We start from the raw sequence: 11,677 nt of genomic DNA, 5'->3' as shown, positions 1-11,677 counted from the left end.
CCTTCTGATATTTATGGCACAGTTGTTAATATTTGATAGTGAACTATGACGTGTTTCCGTCGTGTGACTCTTTCTGCGGAAGGCTATATTTTGATCCATTATCTGAGTCAACGCCACAAATGTACATGTACATCGTGAAAAGTACACATAAGCCCCTATCTCACCGGCACTTTGGCGATCTCGCTGCGACCGAGCGATTTGACAGCGCGCTCAAGGAATTTTATGGATAAAAAACTAATATTTTTATGCTTTGTGTGTTTTGTTGTCTTTTAGTGATACTTGTACGTTTTGCATGATATCCCCATTATAAAGTCAAGGGTAACACAAATCCAACTTAGGACACAGCGAGGTCGCCAGTTCGTGTCGCGGGTCCACGGTAAGATAGGGGCCATGGTCAACAACACGCTGTACATGTAGGTATTTTCAGGGAAAACCTATACCATTTTGATCGTTTTCAGTGGCTATAGCTAGTAGGCTTTAACAACAGAAGATCAAAACTATATATCAAACTGTCGGCAGCAACTGTAAATTTGGTTAACACATCTACCATTGCAGTCACTTATCGATATTAATATTTCTCTCGGAGAAGTTGTCTGACGAAAAAGAACCCAGGACAAGCTGTCCACTTTGCCCGGGCACTGCGGTGACGCGCCGACACATCAACAAAAACTAACTCGCACAAATTTGATAACACGTGAAGAAATGTTCGTGTATCACTAATGTACCTTTCTCGATGTGGACCTCTTTAATTTGTTGTGTTGAATCACACACGTTCATCTACACACTGCTATAATCGAGGGAATAATTAAGCAATTGGCAATGGCGAGGGAGTCAGAAACTTCAAAGCCACCGTGCTTTGGTATTCAAGTTTTTCAAGGTTAGGCTGTGTAAATATGTTATGTACAATCATATAACGTTAATTCCGGCCCATATTTAACCTTTCCCAGGCAAAAGGTCACGTATCTCCCTCTTCTTGATATTGCAGACGACATTACAGGTGACATACACAGTGCATTTCAAAGCTGTTATACCATGAAGTTGCTCGTCTTTGCGATTGTGCTGACCGTTCTGGGCACCACTGAGGCAAGTTGTTAACATGCGGATCTCCTTGATCTTCAAATATGATAGATGTATGCAATGTAGGCCCTGGTATATGTTTGGCTTCGTCACGTTTACAACGTTGGTATCAACTGTGAAGTTCGCCAATATGGTCAATGTAAAGTTGTTGTTTTTTCACAGTTTGAACTTCTGGCCCAAAAAAAAGTGTATGAGTTACGTTTTTAAAACTAATTCTACAACCAGACCTTTCCGAAGTTCAAGGCCAAGATCGAGCAGTCGCCGCGCATGTAAGTAGAAGTTTAAACTTGTCTTGAAATACATCCATATCTAAGATGTCTAAAACGGGGCCTTTTAGAGAAAACAAACCTTAAATCCAATTGTCTTTTTTTAAATTCTATTTTGTCAAGCTATAGATATAACATATATTAATCTAGCGTCTTACGCTATCAGTCACAATGCTCTTATGTGACTGTGTTCTGCTGTTCTTGTAGAACCCGCGATCTGAATGCATCTGACTGTGATCGACCCCACCTTATGTTCCTTTCTGTGCTCCGCGTCTGAATATCCAGGCGGACACTGTGATAACATAGGGGTAAGAGTGGCAAGAATAAACAGCATTTATTTAACAAATACAGTGAGATATATTCTTACCTGTTGTTTCATGATGTTAAAACCCCACTACGCTAGAGTAATTGTCTAACCGCCCTCTTCACTTAGTAAACTTGGATCCTCCGTTAACATAAGTAGATTTTTCCGCGATCGTTTGTCTTGTTCTTATGGCTTTCTAGCACAAAGTAATGTTGGAAAACGTTTCTACACTAGTGTTCCAAATATCCGGTTCTAAACGTATTATTAACCCCGCTTTCATTCACTCCCCAGGTCTGCCATTGCAATACCCACGAAGGTTTCCGCCTGCCGTAACTGAGGGCGAGTTGTAGCCCTGGCCCGGTGACACGCCTACCTCTCACTAATTCGCACAAATTTTGATATTGCACGGGAAAATGTCAATATACATGTATCACCTGTCTCAATGTGTACTTCTTTGTTAGACTCTACCAGCCTCTGCGGGTCGCTGGGAAAATAGTAGAAATTGGCCAAATAGAGTCAACTGTATGAAGGGGGTCGGCTATGGAGATAGGGTCCAATATTGCAACCTTGCAACTGCGGATGGGAATGTTATCCTTCATGGCCAAAGTGCCCCGGCAAATGTTCTCTCTATAGCCGACGCGGTTAGTCTGGTAGAGACTACTTCTTTTTTGTGTTGAAGCACACTTGTTAACATATATACTTGGCGTGCACGTGTTCTCGTATATTCGAGCTACTTTTGATGCACAGATTAACAGATCTAGATACTCTAGCAACCGGACAGATTTTGGAAACGGTCAGACGTTTCAGGTAACTGTTAGCACCCACTACCTTTCATCAGTGACTTCCTTGATTGATATTCTGCATTATTGACACAGGCACAGGAAAATGGAGCGTATCCCTATCCATCGTTTACACTCATTCTAAAACCTGACTGTATGGCTCAGTACAGTTTTGCAGTTTTTTGTCAGTTCCGTTGACCGAGAAGATATCCACGGAAAGCGATCGACAGGATTTGAAAACAATTGTATGATTGTATATTTTCAACACAATATTGATGTTCACAAACATCTAAAAGTTTGCTTTTATACAATATGATAAGCGACAAGGTGACATTCAAACCTTAACCTGTTGTCCTTCTCCTGTATCATTTCATAGAACAGCTGTTGATATCTGACCGTGAACAATATGCCATATGGCGACCATGTTTCCGTACTTTGACTCTTTCAGCGGAAGGCTTTAGTCAACACTAAACGTTCATGCGGTCGAAAAGACAGATATTTTGAGAAAACAAAATATTTGATTATTTTACCTATTGAAACCTAAGATTGAAGATTGATCTCTTGTCACACAAAACAATAGTGCAAACCATACAACTTGCAGTAGAAATAAAGACTACATTTTTTTCAATCGCGATTGAAGTATAATCGCGATTGAATCGATCCGATCGCGATTGATTTTTTCAGTGTGAACGCTCCCAATCGCGATTGGAACGATCCAAAACGATCCAATCGCGATTGGATTGTAACTACCTCCGGAGGTAGTTTGATTGGATTAATCGCGATCGGATCCAATCCAATCCTATCAAATTTTGAGTGTGAACGCAACTACGATTCATTCCATCGCGATCCGCGGGGATTTCGGCCGGTTCAAGGCTAGGGTCGCAACTTATCACATAAGTAATGTACCAAGTACAATGTTTTCCCACCAATCGTCGCTTCATTCACGCTCCCCGGATTGTCCTGTCTACAGCACTTGTCGCGTTCATTACCCGTACTACAGCGAGGCCAATATACAAAAGCCTTCGTCGTTCACGCCTTCTCGCGATCATAGCCCGCCGATTGCGTTCCCTTCCACGGCTACAGAACATTCTCCAGAGATACAAAATCATCAAGAGTTGGGGGACTCCCGCCATTTTGTAGCAAGCGACGCCGAACCTTTGACCTCGTGCTTCAATCGCAGTCGGATCACGGCGTACTTTAATCCACTTGGCGAAAAGCAGTGTGAACGCAAAAGTTTCTTTGCGTTCAATCGCGATCGGATCGAACAATCGCGATTATACTTCAATCGCGATTGAAAAAAAATGAGTATGAACTAAATATAAGTAAATTCTCGCAAATTCTCGCAAGTAATTATGCTATAATCTATCACTTTGCTCCTGTAGGGAAGGAATATGTACCACAAGTATACAAGTGGATTCAAATAAACTGAACTCATGAGAGACAAATTCAGGAACAGATACCTTAGGACAACTTTATTGTCCGTTTCTGCATAGCTTAGTGTACATTTGCCTTTTGTTTGGTTGAGCTATCACTAGGATGACTAATGACAATGTTGGTTGAACCATGGTTTCCTTTAGTCTATACAGTTTCCCAATCACAATCATTCTTCATAGTAATGACAACTTCAGTACATTTACATTCACATATCTCCAAAAATGAAAGCACCATCACATTTCAGTAAATTTGCAACTAGAAATTTCTTTTATTTTGTGACCATAACATAAAAATATGCACCTTGTTCCCATAAAAATTAATAAAAATTGGTCACCTGTAGCACCAAAAGTTTGCTTACTGCTTTCTTTCACATCAGGAACGTTTGACTTTTTACATTGAGGAACATTATGCTGGAAATAATAAATACAGTAAATGGCAAATTCAAATGTCCAGTGGAATAATGATTTCTTTTCATAATATACAAGGGAAAATAAGGTTGATTTTGAGTAAAAAGTCAAACCAGCTAAAGATCCGAAGCAAGAAAAAGTTGTGCCCAAAAGCATGATAGTATTATTTTTGGATGCTGCTTGGTTTAAGCTTGTTTAAGATTGTTCTGGTCTAAACAATCTACTATCTTCATCGCTGCATCATGATATTTCCAAATAACAGGTAGACACTTGTCACCATGATAGAACCATGAAAAAGAATCCTTCCAAATCACCATTCTTCTAAATAAATTGCAAGTGACATCTATGTATATTGAGAAGTACGAAATACACCTTGTTGATATCCCTATATCATTATAATACCTCTGTGACCAGTGCATCCATTGAAAAATCATACAAATATTTTCATAAATCTTATTCTTCATTGACAACTCAAAAGACTTGTGACTCGATGTCCACAGTTCTCCTACAATCCAAAGTTTTCTCCCAACTGTAACAGGGACTTCCTCGAGTACTCGTAGGCTATGAAGAGAGCACCATTGGCAGGGAACGTCCGTATGAGACACGGTCCTATCCCACTGAACAGGGCACGCACACCTGTGGTAAGAAAGGTCTGTGTGAGTACCAAATATGGGCATGTTTTAACCCTCAACAATCTAAGTTCTCATATAACCAATACAAACTTGCTTCTGAAAGGCTCATCTAGAGTGCTGGTGGCTGATGAAGGTAAAGCAGGATTTGGCAAACTTAAATCATTTAACCGGTCTATCTAACCATTTGCATAGGACATCATATTTGTGCTTGCCCACAATATTTATTGTTACCTAAGTTACAACAAAGTGTTTATTGTACCAAAGCTATTCCTGTCTGAGTGTTGTTTGAACAGTTTTGTCAATAATTAGTTCTTTACAATGCTCCAGTAAATGCAAAATCTACTGGCCCCCATGAACAGGTAAGTATTGCTCAAATTGGTGCTACATTGTGAGTCAATGAAAGTTAGACATTGAGGTAATGAAATACACAATACAAAATCTACTTAAGCAAGTGGATACGATTTTTGTATACATTGGTCCACTTCAATGTAGCTTGGTGCTTAGGTTATGGGCTTAGGCAGCAGGGGGAGGGTCAAAAAATGACTTTCGAAGCTTTGATGATGAAAAAATCAAACAGATCAGGACATTAAGGTTGGGGTCACCAACATGCTGCTTGGAAGTGTGAAAATTTGTTGCTATTGGAACCGCCGGTCTGAACCGGTCCCTGCGAAGCCGAACCGGTTCGAACTGCCGGCCGTAGGAAGCGCTACCGAACCGGTCCGAACCATGTCTTGGGCGCTACTGAACTGGTCTGAACCATGTGCCCCTGGCGGCGCTACCGAACCGAATCATGCCGTTTTGAACGTAGTCCGAACTAGTTCGGACCGCCAATCTGAACCCACGGCCCGACCGACGAGTCCCTTTTCCGAACTGTTAGAAGTCCGAACTGCCCGTCCGAACCAGTTCGGACTGGTTCTGAACGGGCAAATTTTTACATAGGTACCCATCCCTGTGTCAGAGACCCCCGCAGCAGTGTAATCAAATACTGGATACTACTAGTACCTTCAGTCCTGAGGATCTGTAGGAAGACGGCCATGAAGCCTGCCTGCCTGCCTGACAGTGAGTACACCTGGATACGGGACTTCACCACGTCGATGGGGTAAATGGAGGCCCACAGACACGACCCCGCCACCCCTCCACACAGGATCAGCCGCATTGGTCCTGGATGTGGGAACGTGCAGGTGTCAATATGGATGTGTAAAAAGTTAGCTTCGGGATTTGCAGACATTTCAGGTTTTGCAATTTTGAGGTACTTCATTTCAAACCTAGCTCATTTTCAGTGACTAGAAAGAAATATAACACATTATAAGGCACTTAGAATTAAAAGAATTCGGTGTTTTGCTTCAAATCATCCTTTACAAATGTATGAGCTAGCAAGGCCGCTTAGTTTTATATGGCTAGCGTCAAGGAAGGTTAGACATTCAGGTAATAAGATACACCAAAAGACAGTTACTCAAGCAACTGAATAAAAATTCTATTGTTTGACTGTTTCAAGATCTTATCCAGTTGCTTAAATAACTATCTCTTGGCATACATGGCTAGCAATTCACTCTTGTAAAGCGTTCCAACCTTGCATACATGCATGCATGACATTTGTAACTCACCAAGATCATCCTTAGTCTTCCCAGCAGGGGTCAGCAGCTTTCTGCTCAGCTCGTAGCCCCCGAAGAAGAAGAAGTATCCGGGCACTTCCCGTGCCCAGGTGCTGGTCATGCCCTGGAACAGGCCTCGGAATCCCTCCTGCCGTACGATCTGTTTGGTCATTCCCCATGGTCCACTAGAGGTACATACATTGTAGATCAACAAAGAATACAGTCAAACCTCTACATAAGGACCAATGTCACCACATTTTGGTGGTCCTTTAGATGATTTTACCAATTGACAATTTTTACCATTTACACAAGCATTCTCATCTATAGTGACCACCGGTCCACATACATGTAGAACAGATTTTATCGGTCTCCTGATCTTTTCTTGCAGATTTGACTGCACATGGAAATTGTAGTCATAACTATGACACAAAACAGAAAGTAATACAAATACTAGTGTCAGTAATGCAGACGAAAGGTTGTTGTCATAAATGATATAATTCCGGCTGGACTTGGACAATTGTGTGTGTGTGCATGCGGGTGGGGGATTTGAACTTGACCAAATCATGTGTTGTTCGGACATCAGTTACGCAAATGTGTGATTCAAACTTGAATGCCCAGACAATGCCTCCCTCCCCACACCAATACATCACAGTGTTGAGCTCTTACATGTTTGCTGTTGCCACTCTCCCCTCTGCTGCCATCTCCTTGATGGCCTGCAGGCGACACTTGACCAGCTCTGTTGGGCAAAGTCCGATGGATGAAAAGAACGCTGCCATAGACCCTGCAGTAGCACTCTGGAGAGAGCTGTAAACAGAAAACAATTCATCACCAACTTCTTTATTACAATCTTTTAATCAAACCAAGAAAAATTCCATCACTGGGCAAACATATTGGAACAGATAGTTGTGATACAGTGTGATTCTGCAGTCTCTTAATTTTTCAGTTATCACTCTTGGATACAGATTGCTAGTCCCTTTAGCAGAATAGGGCTGATTTCCAAGGGAGCCAATGACACTTAAACAAAATGCTTACTAACTTAGGGGGTCATGGCACTGTCAGATTGTGGTATTGTAGAGAGAGGGAATGTTTACTATGTGGTTAAGACCCACCTCAGGTTGTTGACACTGTCCACACCACTGATATTCTGCACCACTTTCTGACAAAGTCCATAAAAAGCGAACAATATGGCGTTTTCTGCAATGTTGGCTGCGAGCGCTGGTACTGTTCCCGTGTAGAGACCTTGAAGTCTTTCCTCTTTTATAGTCTTTGCCAAGCAGTCCAGAGCACCGCGGTACATCGTAGGGAATGTCTGTAGTTTAACCTTGACCGTATCCAGGGGTTGGCCCGCAAAAACACACGCTGTGCCACCTATGGGTTTGGAGGAAGAGATATATGGCCATTATAGGAGGTGAAAACAAAACAAAAGCTGACAATTATCAATTCCGTACAATCTTAAAAATAAGTTGTCAGACAAGTTTGTTCCATTTCATTGAGGGCTAGAAATAATTTGAAGACTACATATATTGATCTTCAGACTCTGTAAAGCTGAAATCAAAATACCCTGCATCAGATATCCTCAGATGATTTTATTCTATGTTATTCTATTCTGTTCTATTCTATTCTATTCTATTCTATTTCAGTTCATTTCATTTTATTCTATTTAGATTTACCACATTTGTGGAAGGATTGATATAACAGGTTTCAAGATGTCAATCACCTTTTCAAGATGTCAACCCAGACCAGACTGTAACTTTGTAAGGTTTGGACCATCGCACACCGGGGCATGCCCCTACTCTTTTTCGAAAGGTTTTCGAAAGGTGTGGTGGGCTCTTTAACGTGCGCGGGGTTTACCCGATGTTTTAAATATAAGGTCATCAGGGCATTTTTGTTTGCTTTGTCCAGATTTGTATCTTTGGTTGTCCCTTTGTTATTTTCAAAAGCGGCTTAAGCCATATCATCCTTTACAAAACAGTCTTGTCATAACTTGAGCCTACCCATGGCCCCTGCGCTGAAGTCAGAGAAACCCTGCCACATGATGCTGGTGGCTGGAAACGCTGCTGGCACGTTCTCCATGCTGTTCTACAGTAGGACAGCACGACTGGACAGCAAAATGGCAGGGACACAGCTAATGTCACCTATCACACATCACTGGAAAAAAAAACAGATAACAAAATTGTAATTACACATTTGTTAGATATGTCAAGTCTAGGAGTGGATGCCGGTTCGGCTTCGAGTCCAGGTTCAGGTCCAGAGGTTTAGGTTCAGGTCCTTCTGTGACCAGAGAACTGAGGAGATGTCTAAGTATTCTAATATTTCTAGTTTGTTCCGCCTTCCGGGTGCCAAAAACCAGTTCGCGACTTTCGTGTTTTTTTACCCGGTTCTCGCATGTTTTTCCGGTCCAAACCGGTCCGGCCGAACCGGAATTCATTCCTAGTCAAGTCCCTGGCATACATTCAGGACCTCTCTACAACCTTGCCCCTAACCAAGGTCAGCAGTGGGAGCAGTCTACTTAGCCTGACTAAATCGTGCTCCTATAGCAGCCAGCTCAACTGTTAAAGCCCCCTACGGGGAGGGGGTCATTAAACTCAGCCAGCGACAGATTATGTAAACACAGGCTACAGTCAGCCAAGTTTTGCAGTTTCCAAACGTTTCACAACCTGTTGGCAGTAATCGGCAGGCCATAATGGTTAGCTATGTGTGACAGGGGCTTAATTAGGAAAAAAGGTTTATCGTTAATAAACTAACAATTATTTCAGAGTGGGAAGGTTTCTACACCAGGCTGTGCTTAAGAGGCCCATAGAAAAGCAGCCTGGTCCAGTCTCTAGGGGTCGGCTTAGGGGTGTTTTACGGGGCCCAGTCTGCATTATTGAAGCTTTTCTGATAGTCTACTTAGCTGCCTTTCTACTTCCGCTGCCACCCTACTTCCGCTGCTACCCTACTTTCGCCGCCACCCTACTTTTGCCGTATCTAATCCAAGGCCGTAAACCAACACCCGAGCGAGCTAAGCTGTCTGGGCGGGTGGGGGTCACTCCCAGCGCCGTAGAGATATCGGGGAGCCTTGGAGGGTATGGTTTCCAGGCTAATAGAAGAGTCACCTTTCAAGTGTTTACGGTTGTTCTCTGTTTGACAGTTATTTAGACCTAAATGGGAGTAAACAGCACTGACCCACAAAGGGGTAGTTTTCACCTGTACCAGGCACATGATGACACGCCCCCTGTCACTGGCATGTAGAAAAAGGGGTGGTGGCGAGTTTTACATACAAAAATTTCATCCATTTTGAAATTTCTGCCATACAGTAAATGGGCAGGCGTACAGAATATATATACCCATGCAGTGCCATGCATACCACAAAATAATCTCTGGACTGGAGTACAAATTTATCTCTCCGATGCACTTTCCGATAACTTACTAGTAGGTGAAAAATTTGAAACGGGCCGAAATTTGAAGTCAGATCATTGTGACGGCTGGATGCCCTTCCTAACGCCAACCAAAACCCTACTGCTGGGCTTAGGACATGGGAAATATGTGTTAAGTGCCATTCCCAAGGGCACAACGTCTGGGTGCATTTCTGGACATGTCTGGATACTCCACTGGGGATTGAACCTGCGTCTCAATGGTTCATAGCCGGATGCTCTGCCACTATGACACACAGACGCCACAATGTGCCTCTAAATAATTGATGATATAAAAGATGCATGATGCAATAAGGTTTAAATGAGTGTGATTATAAAAAAAAATGATAAAAGATGGACACACAATGACAGTGAATTTACTCAAGCTATCAGATTCATATATAACGCAGTTCTTCAACATCTCTATCTATAGCCCATGTCTAGACCCTTTTTGAAGCCTGTATGCAGCATGCTACCTTTGCCCCAGTTTGTCAATGACCTTATGGGGACCTCTACTGGGGACAAGGGTAGATGTTGCAATCATTCTACCACAAGCAAATTGGTTGTTCTAAATATATTTCTGGGTCCCTATGAGTCAAAGCCATTTGATCGGTTAAACCTCCTTAGTTTTTCCCCATTCTTTTTGCATTTTTGGGACACAATTCTCACGGTCGTTGGAACATTTTAAAGCGACTATAAGTCTATATTAAAACAAGGACATATTTTTAACGTTATAACTCATATTAATATATATAAATGTCATTCATTAAAACGGCCCAAGGCCCCGTTTCTTTTTTCCTACATGTTCTTTATAAAACTGTTGTTCATATAACACCCTGCCAATACTGTATATCCTGATAAACTATTCACTGTGGAAATCTTCGACTTGAATCTCACAACCATTATCCTGACACCGGCTCATGCAAGTTGCAACCAGATATTAAAAAACCTCCTTGTTCAGAGAAATAGCGGTACTTTACATAAAAAAACATCCCCATTCTAGCATTTGTCATCAAAAGTGGATGAAAGAATATCAATGTTCCATACCTCTGAAAACCAGCAGAACGGACAGGATCATACAGAACCTGAACAGCCGCTGGAAATATCTGCTCTGGCAAAGTTAACAGTCGATCCGCGCCGGCCGGTTGCATGATGCAATGCCCGGCCAACCTCTCAACCGCCCCCCTCCCCCTTGAAGGACCATAAATCACGTAAAATACTAAGTAGGGGGTTACCTAATTGGAGTCAAGTTATACTGAGCTATCACACTTACCTAGCGACATCTTCCGATAGACATTCTGTTCAATGAGATGCTTGTTGTGGGCGGAACATGACATTTTAGTTGTGACCCTTCAACCGTATATGCGGAGAAGTCAGAGCGAAGTGAACTCTGGGTGACCCCATGACGTCACGATGGGAAACCCTGCCTACCACCTGTCATTCCGTTCAGCGCTCTGATTGGTTGAAGTGTGATGACGCATTTAACACTATGTGCCCATCTCCAGTATCATTTCGGCTCAAAGCAGATGCTAAACCTTTGATACAAATCGGAGTTGTCTAAAATTCTATTGACTAATATTCTAGTGACGTAACTTACGTTTACTTTTATGTTTTGATACATGTATTCTGACAACGTAGTAGCACTTTTTCTCCGTTTTCACATCTGAGAATAGGTGTGACTGGAGATTGGAAGAAGCATTTTTGTTCGGAGAGGTTTTGAGGGCATTAGCATGTAATGTATGGCATGGTCGTTTTCTTTTCATATACACACTCTCTGAATAATACTCCTATGCC

At 42.2% G+C, this 11,677-nt stretch overlaps 1 protein-coding gene across 2 annotated transcripts; it reads right to left on the bottom strand.

Moving 5' to 3' along the window:
• Positions 1–4,651: 4,651 nt before the first annotated feature.
• Positions 4,652–11,287, bottom strand: LOC136436886 (mitochondrial ornithine transporter 1-like). 2 transcript variants are annotated; one of them, XM_066431276.1, is made up of 7 exons: positions 11,157–11,287; positions 8,486–8,639; positions 7,601–7,859; positions 7,158–7,295; positions 6,504–6,676; positions 5,902–6,060; positions 4,652–4,903 (listed from the first exon to the last, which is right to left on the bottom strand). In XM_066431276.1, exons 2-7 carry the CDS (start codon positions 8,562–8,564, stop codon positions 4,773–4,775), a joined length of 939 nt encoding a protein of 312 aa, XP_066287373.1. In that variant the 5' UTR covers positions 8,565–8,639; positions 11,157–11,287; the 3' UTR covers positions 4,652–4,772. The 2 variants fall into 2 exon arrangements, with proteins under 2 accessions (XP_066287373.1, XP_066287375.1); XM_066431278.1 differs by lacking the exon at positions 11,157–11,287 and adding an exon at positions 10,931–11,016.
• Between the last annotated feature and the right edge of the window lie 390 nt (positions 11,288–11,677).

The sequence above is a fragment of the Branchiostoma lanceolatum genome, chromosome 6 (genome assembly GCF_035083965.1).
Source record: "Branchiostoma lanceolatum isolate klBraLanc5 chromosome 6, klBraLanc5.hap2, whole genome shotgun sequence".
Lineage (NCBI taxonomy): Eukaryota > Metazoa > Chordata > Leptocardii > Amphioxiformes > Branchiostomatidae > Branchiostoma > Branchiostoma lanceolatum.
Note: the sequence above shows the minus strand (reverse complement) of the source record. Positions and strands in the feature narration are given on the sequence as shown.

Bases quoted from the DNA above. Each gene is read 5' to 3' on its own strand.
- LOC136436886 (XM_066431276.1), bottom strand. From the start codon at position 8,564: ATGGAGAACGTGCCAGCAGCGTTTCCAGCCACCAGCATCATGTGGCAG. The intron at 7,296-7,600 runs GTGGGTCTTAAC...TTCTGTTTACAG, and splicing joins GACAGTGTCAACAACCTGAG to CTCTCTCCAGAGTGCTACTG. The intron at 4,904-5,901 runs GTACTAGTAGTA...TTCTTACCACAG, and splicing joins ACAGATCCTCAGGACTGAAG to GTGTGCGTGCCCTGTTCAGT.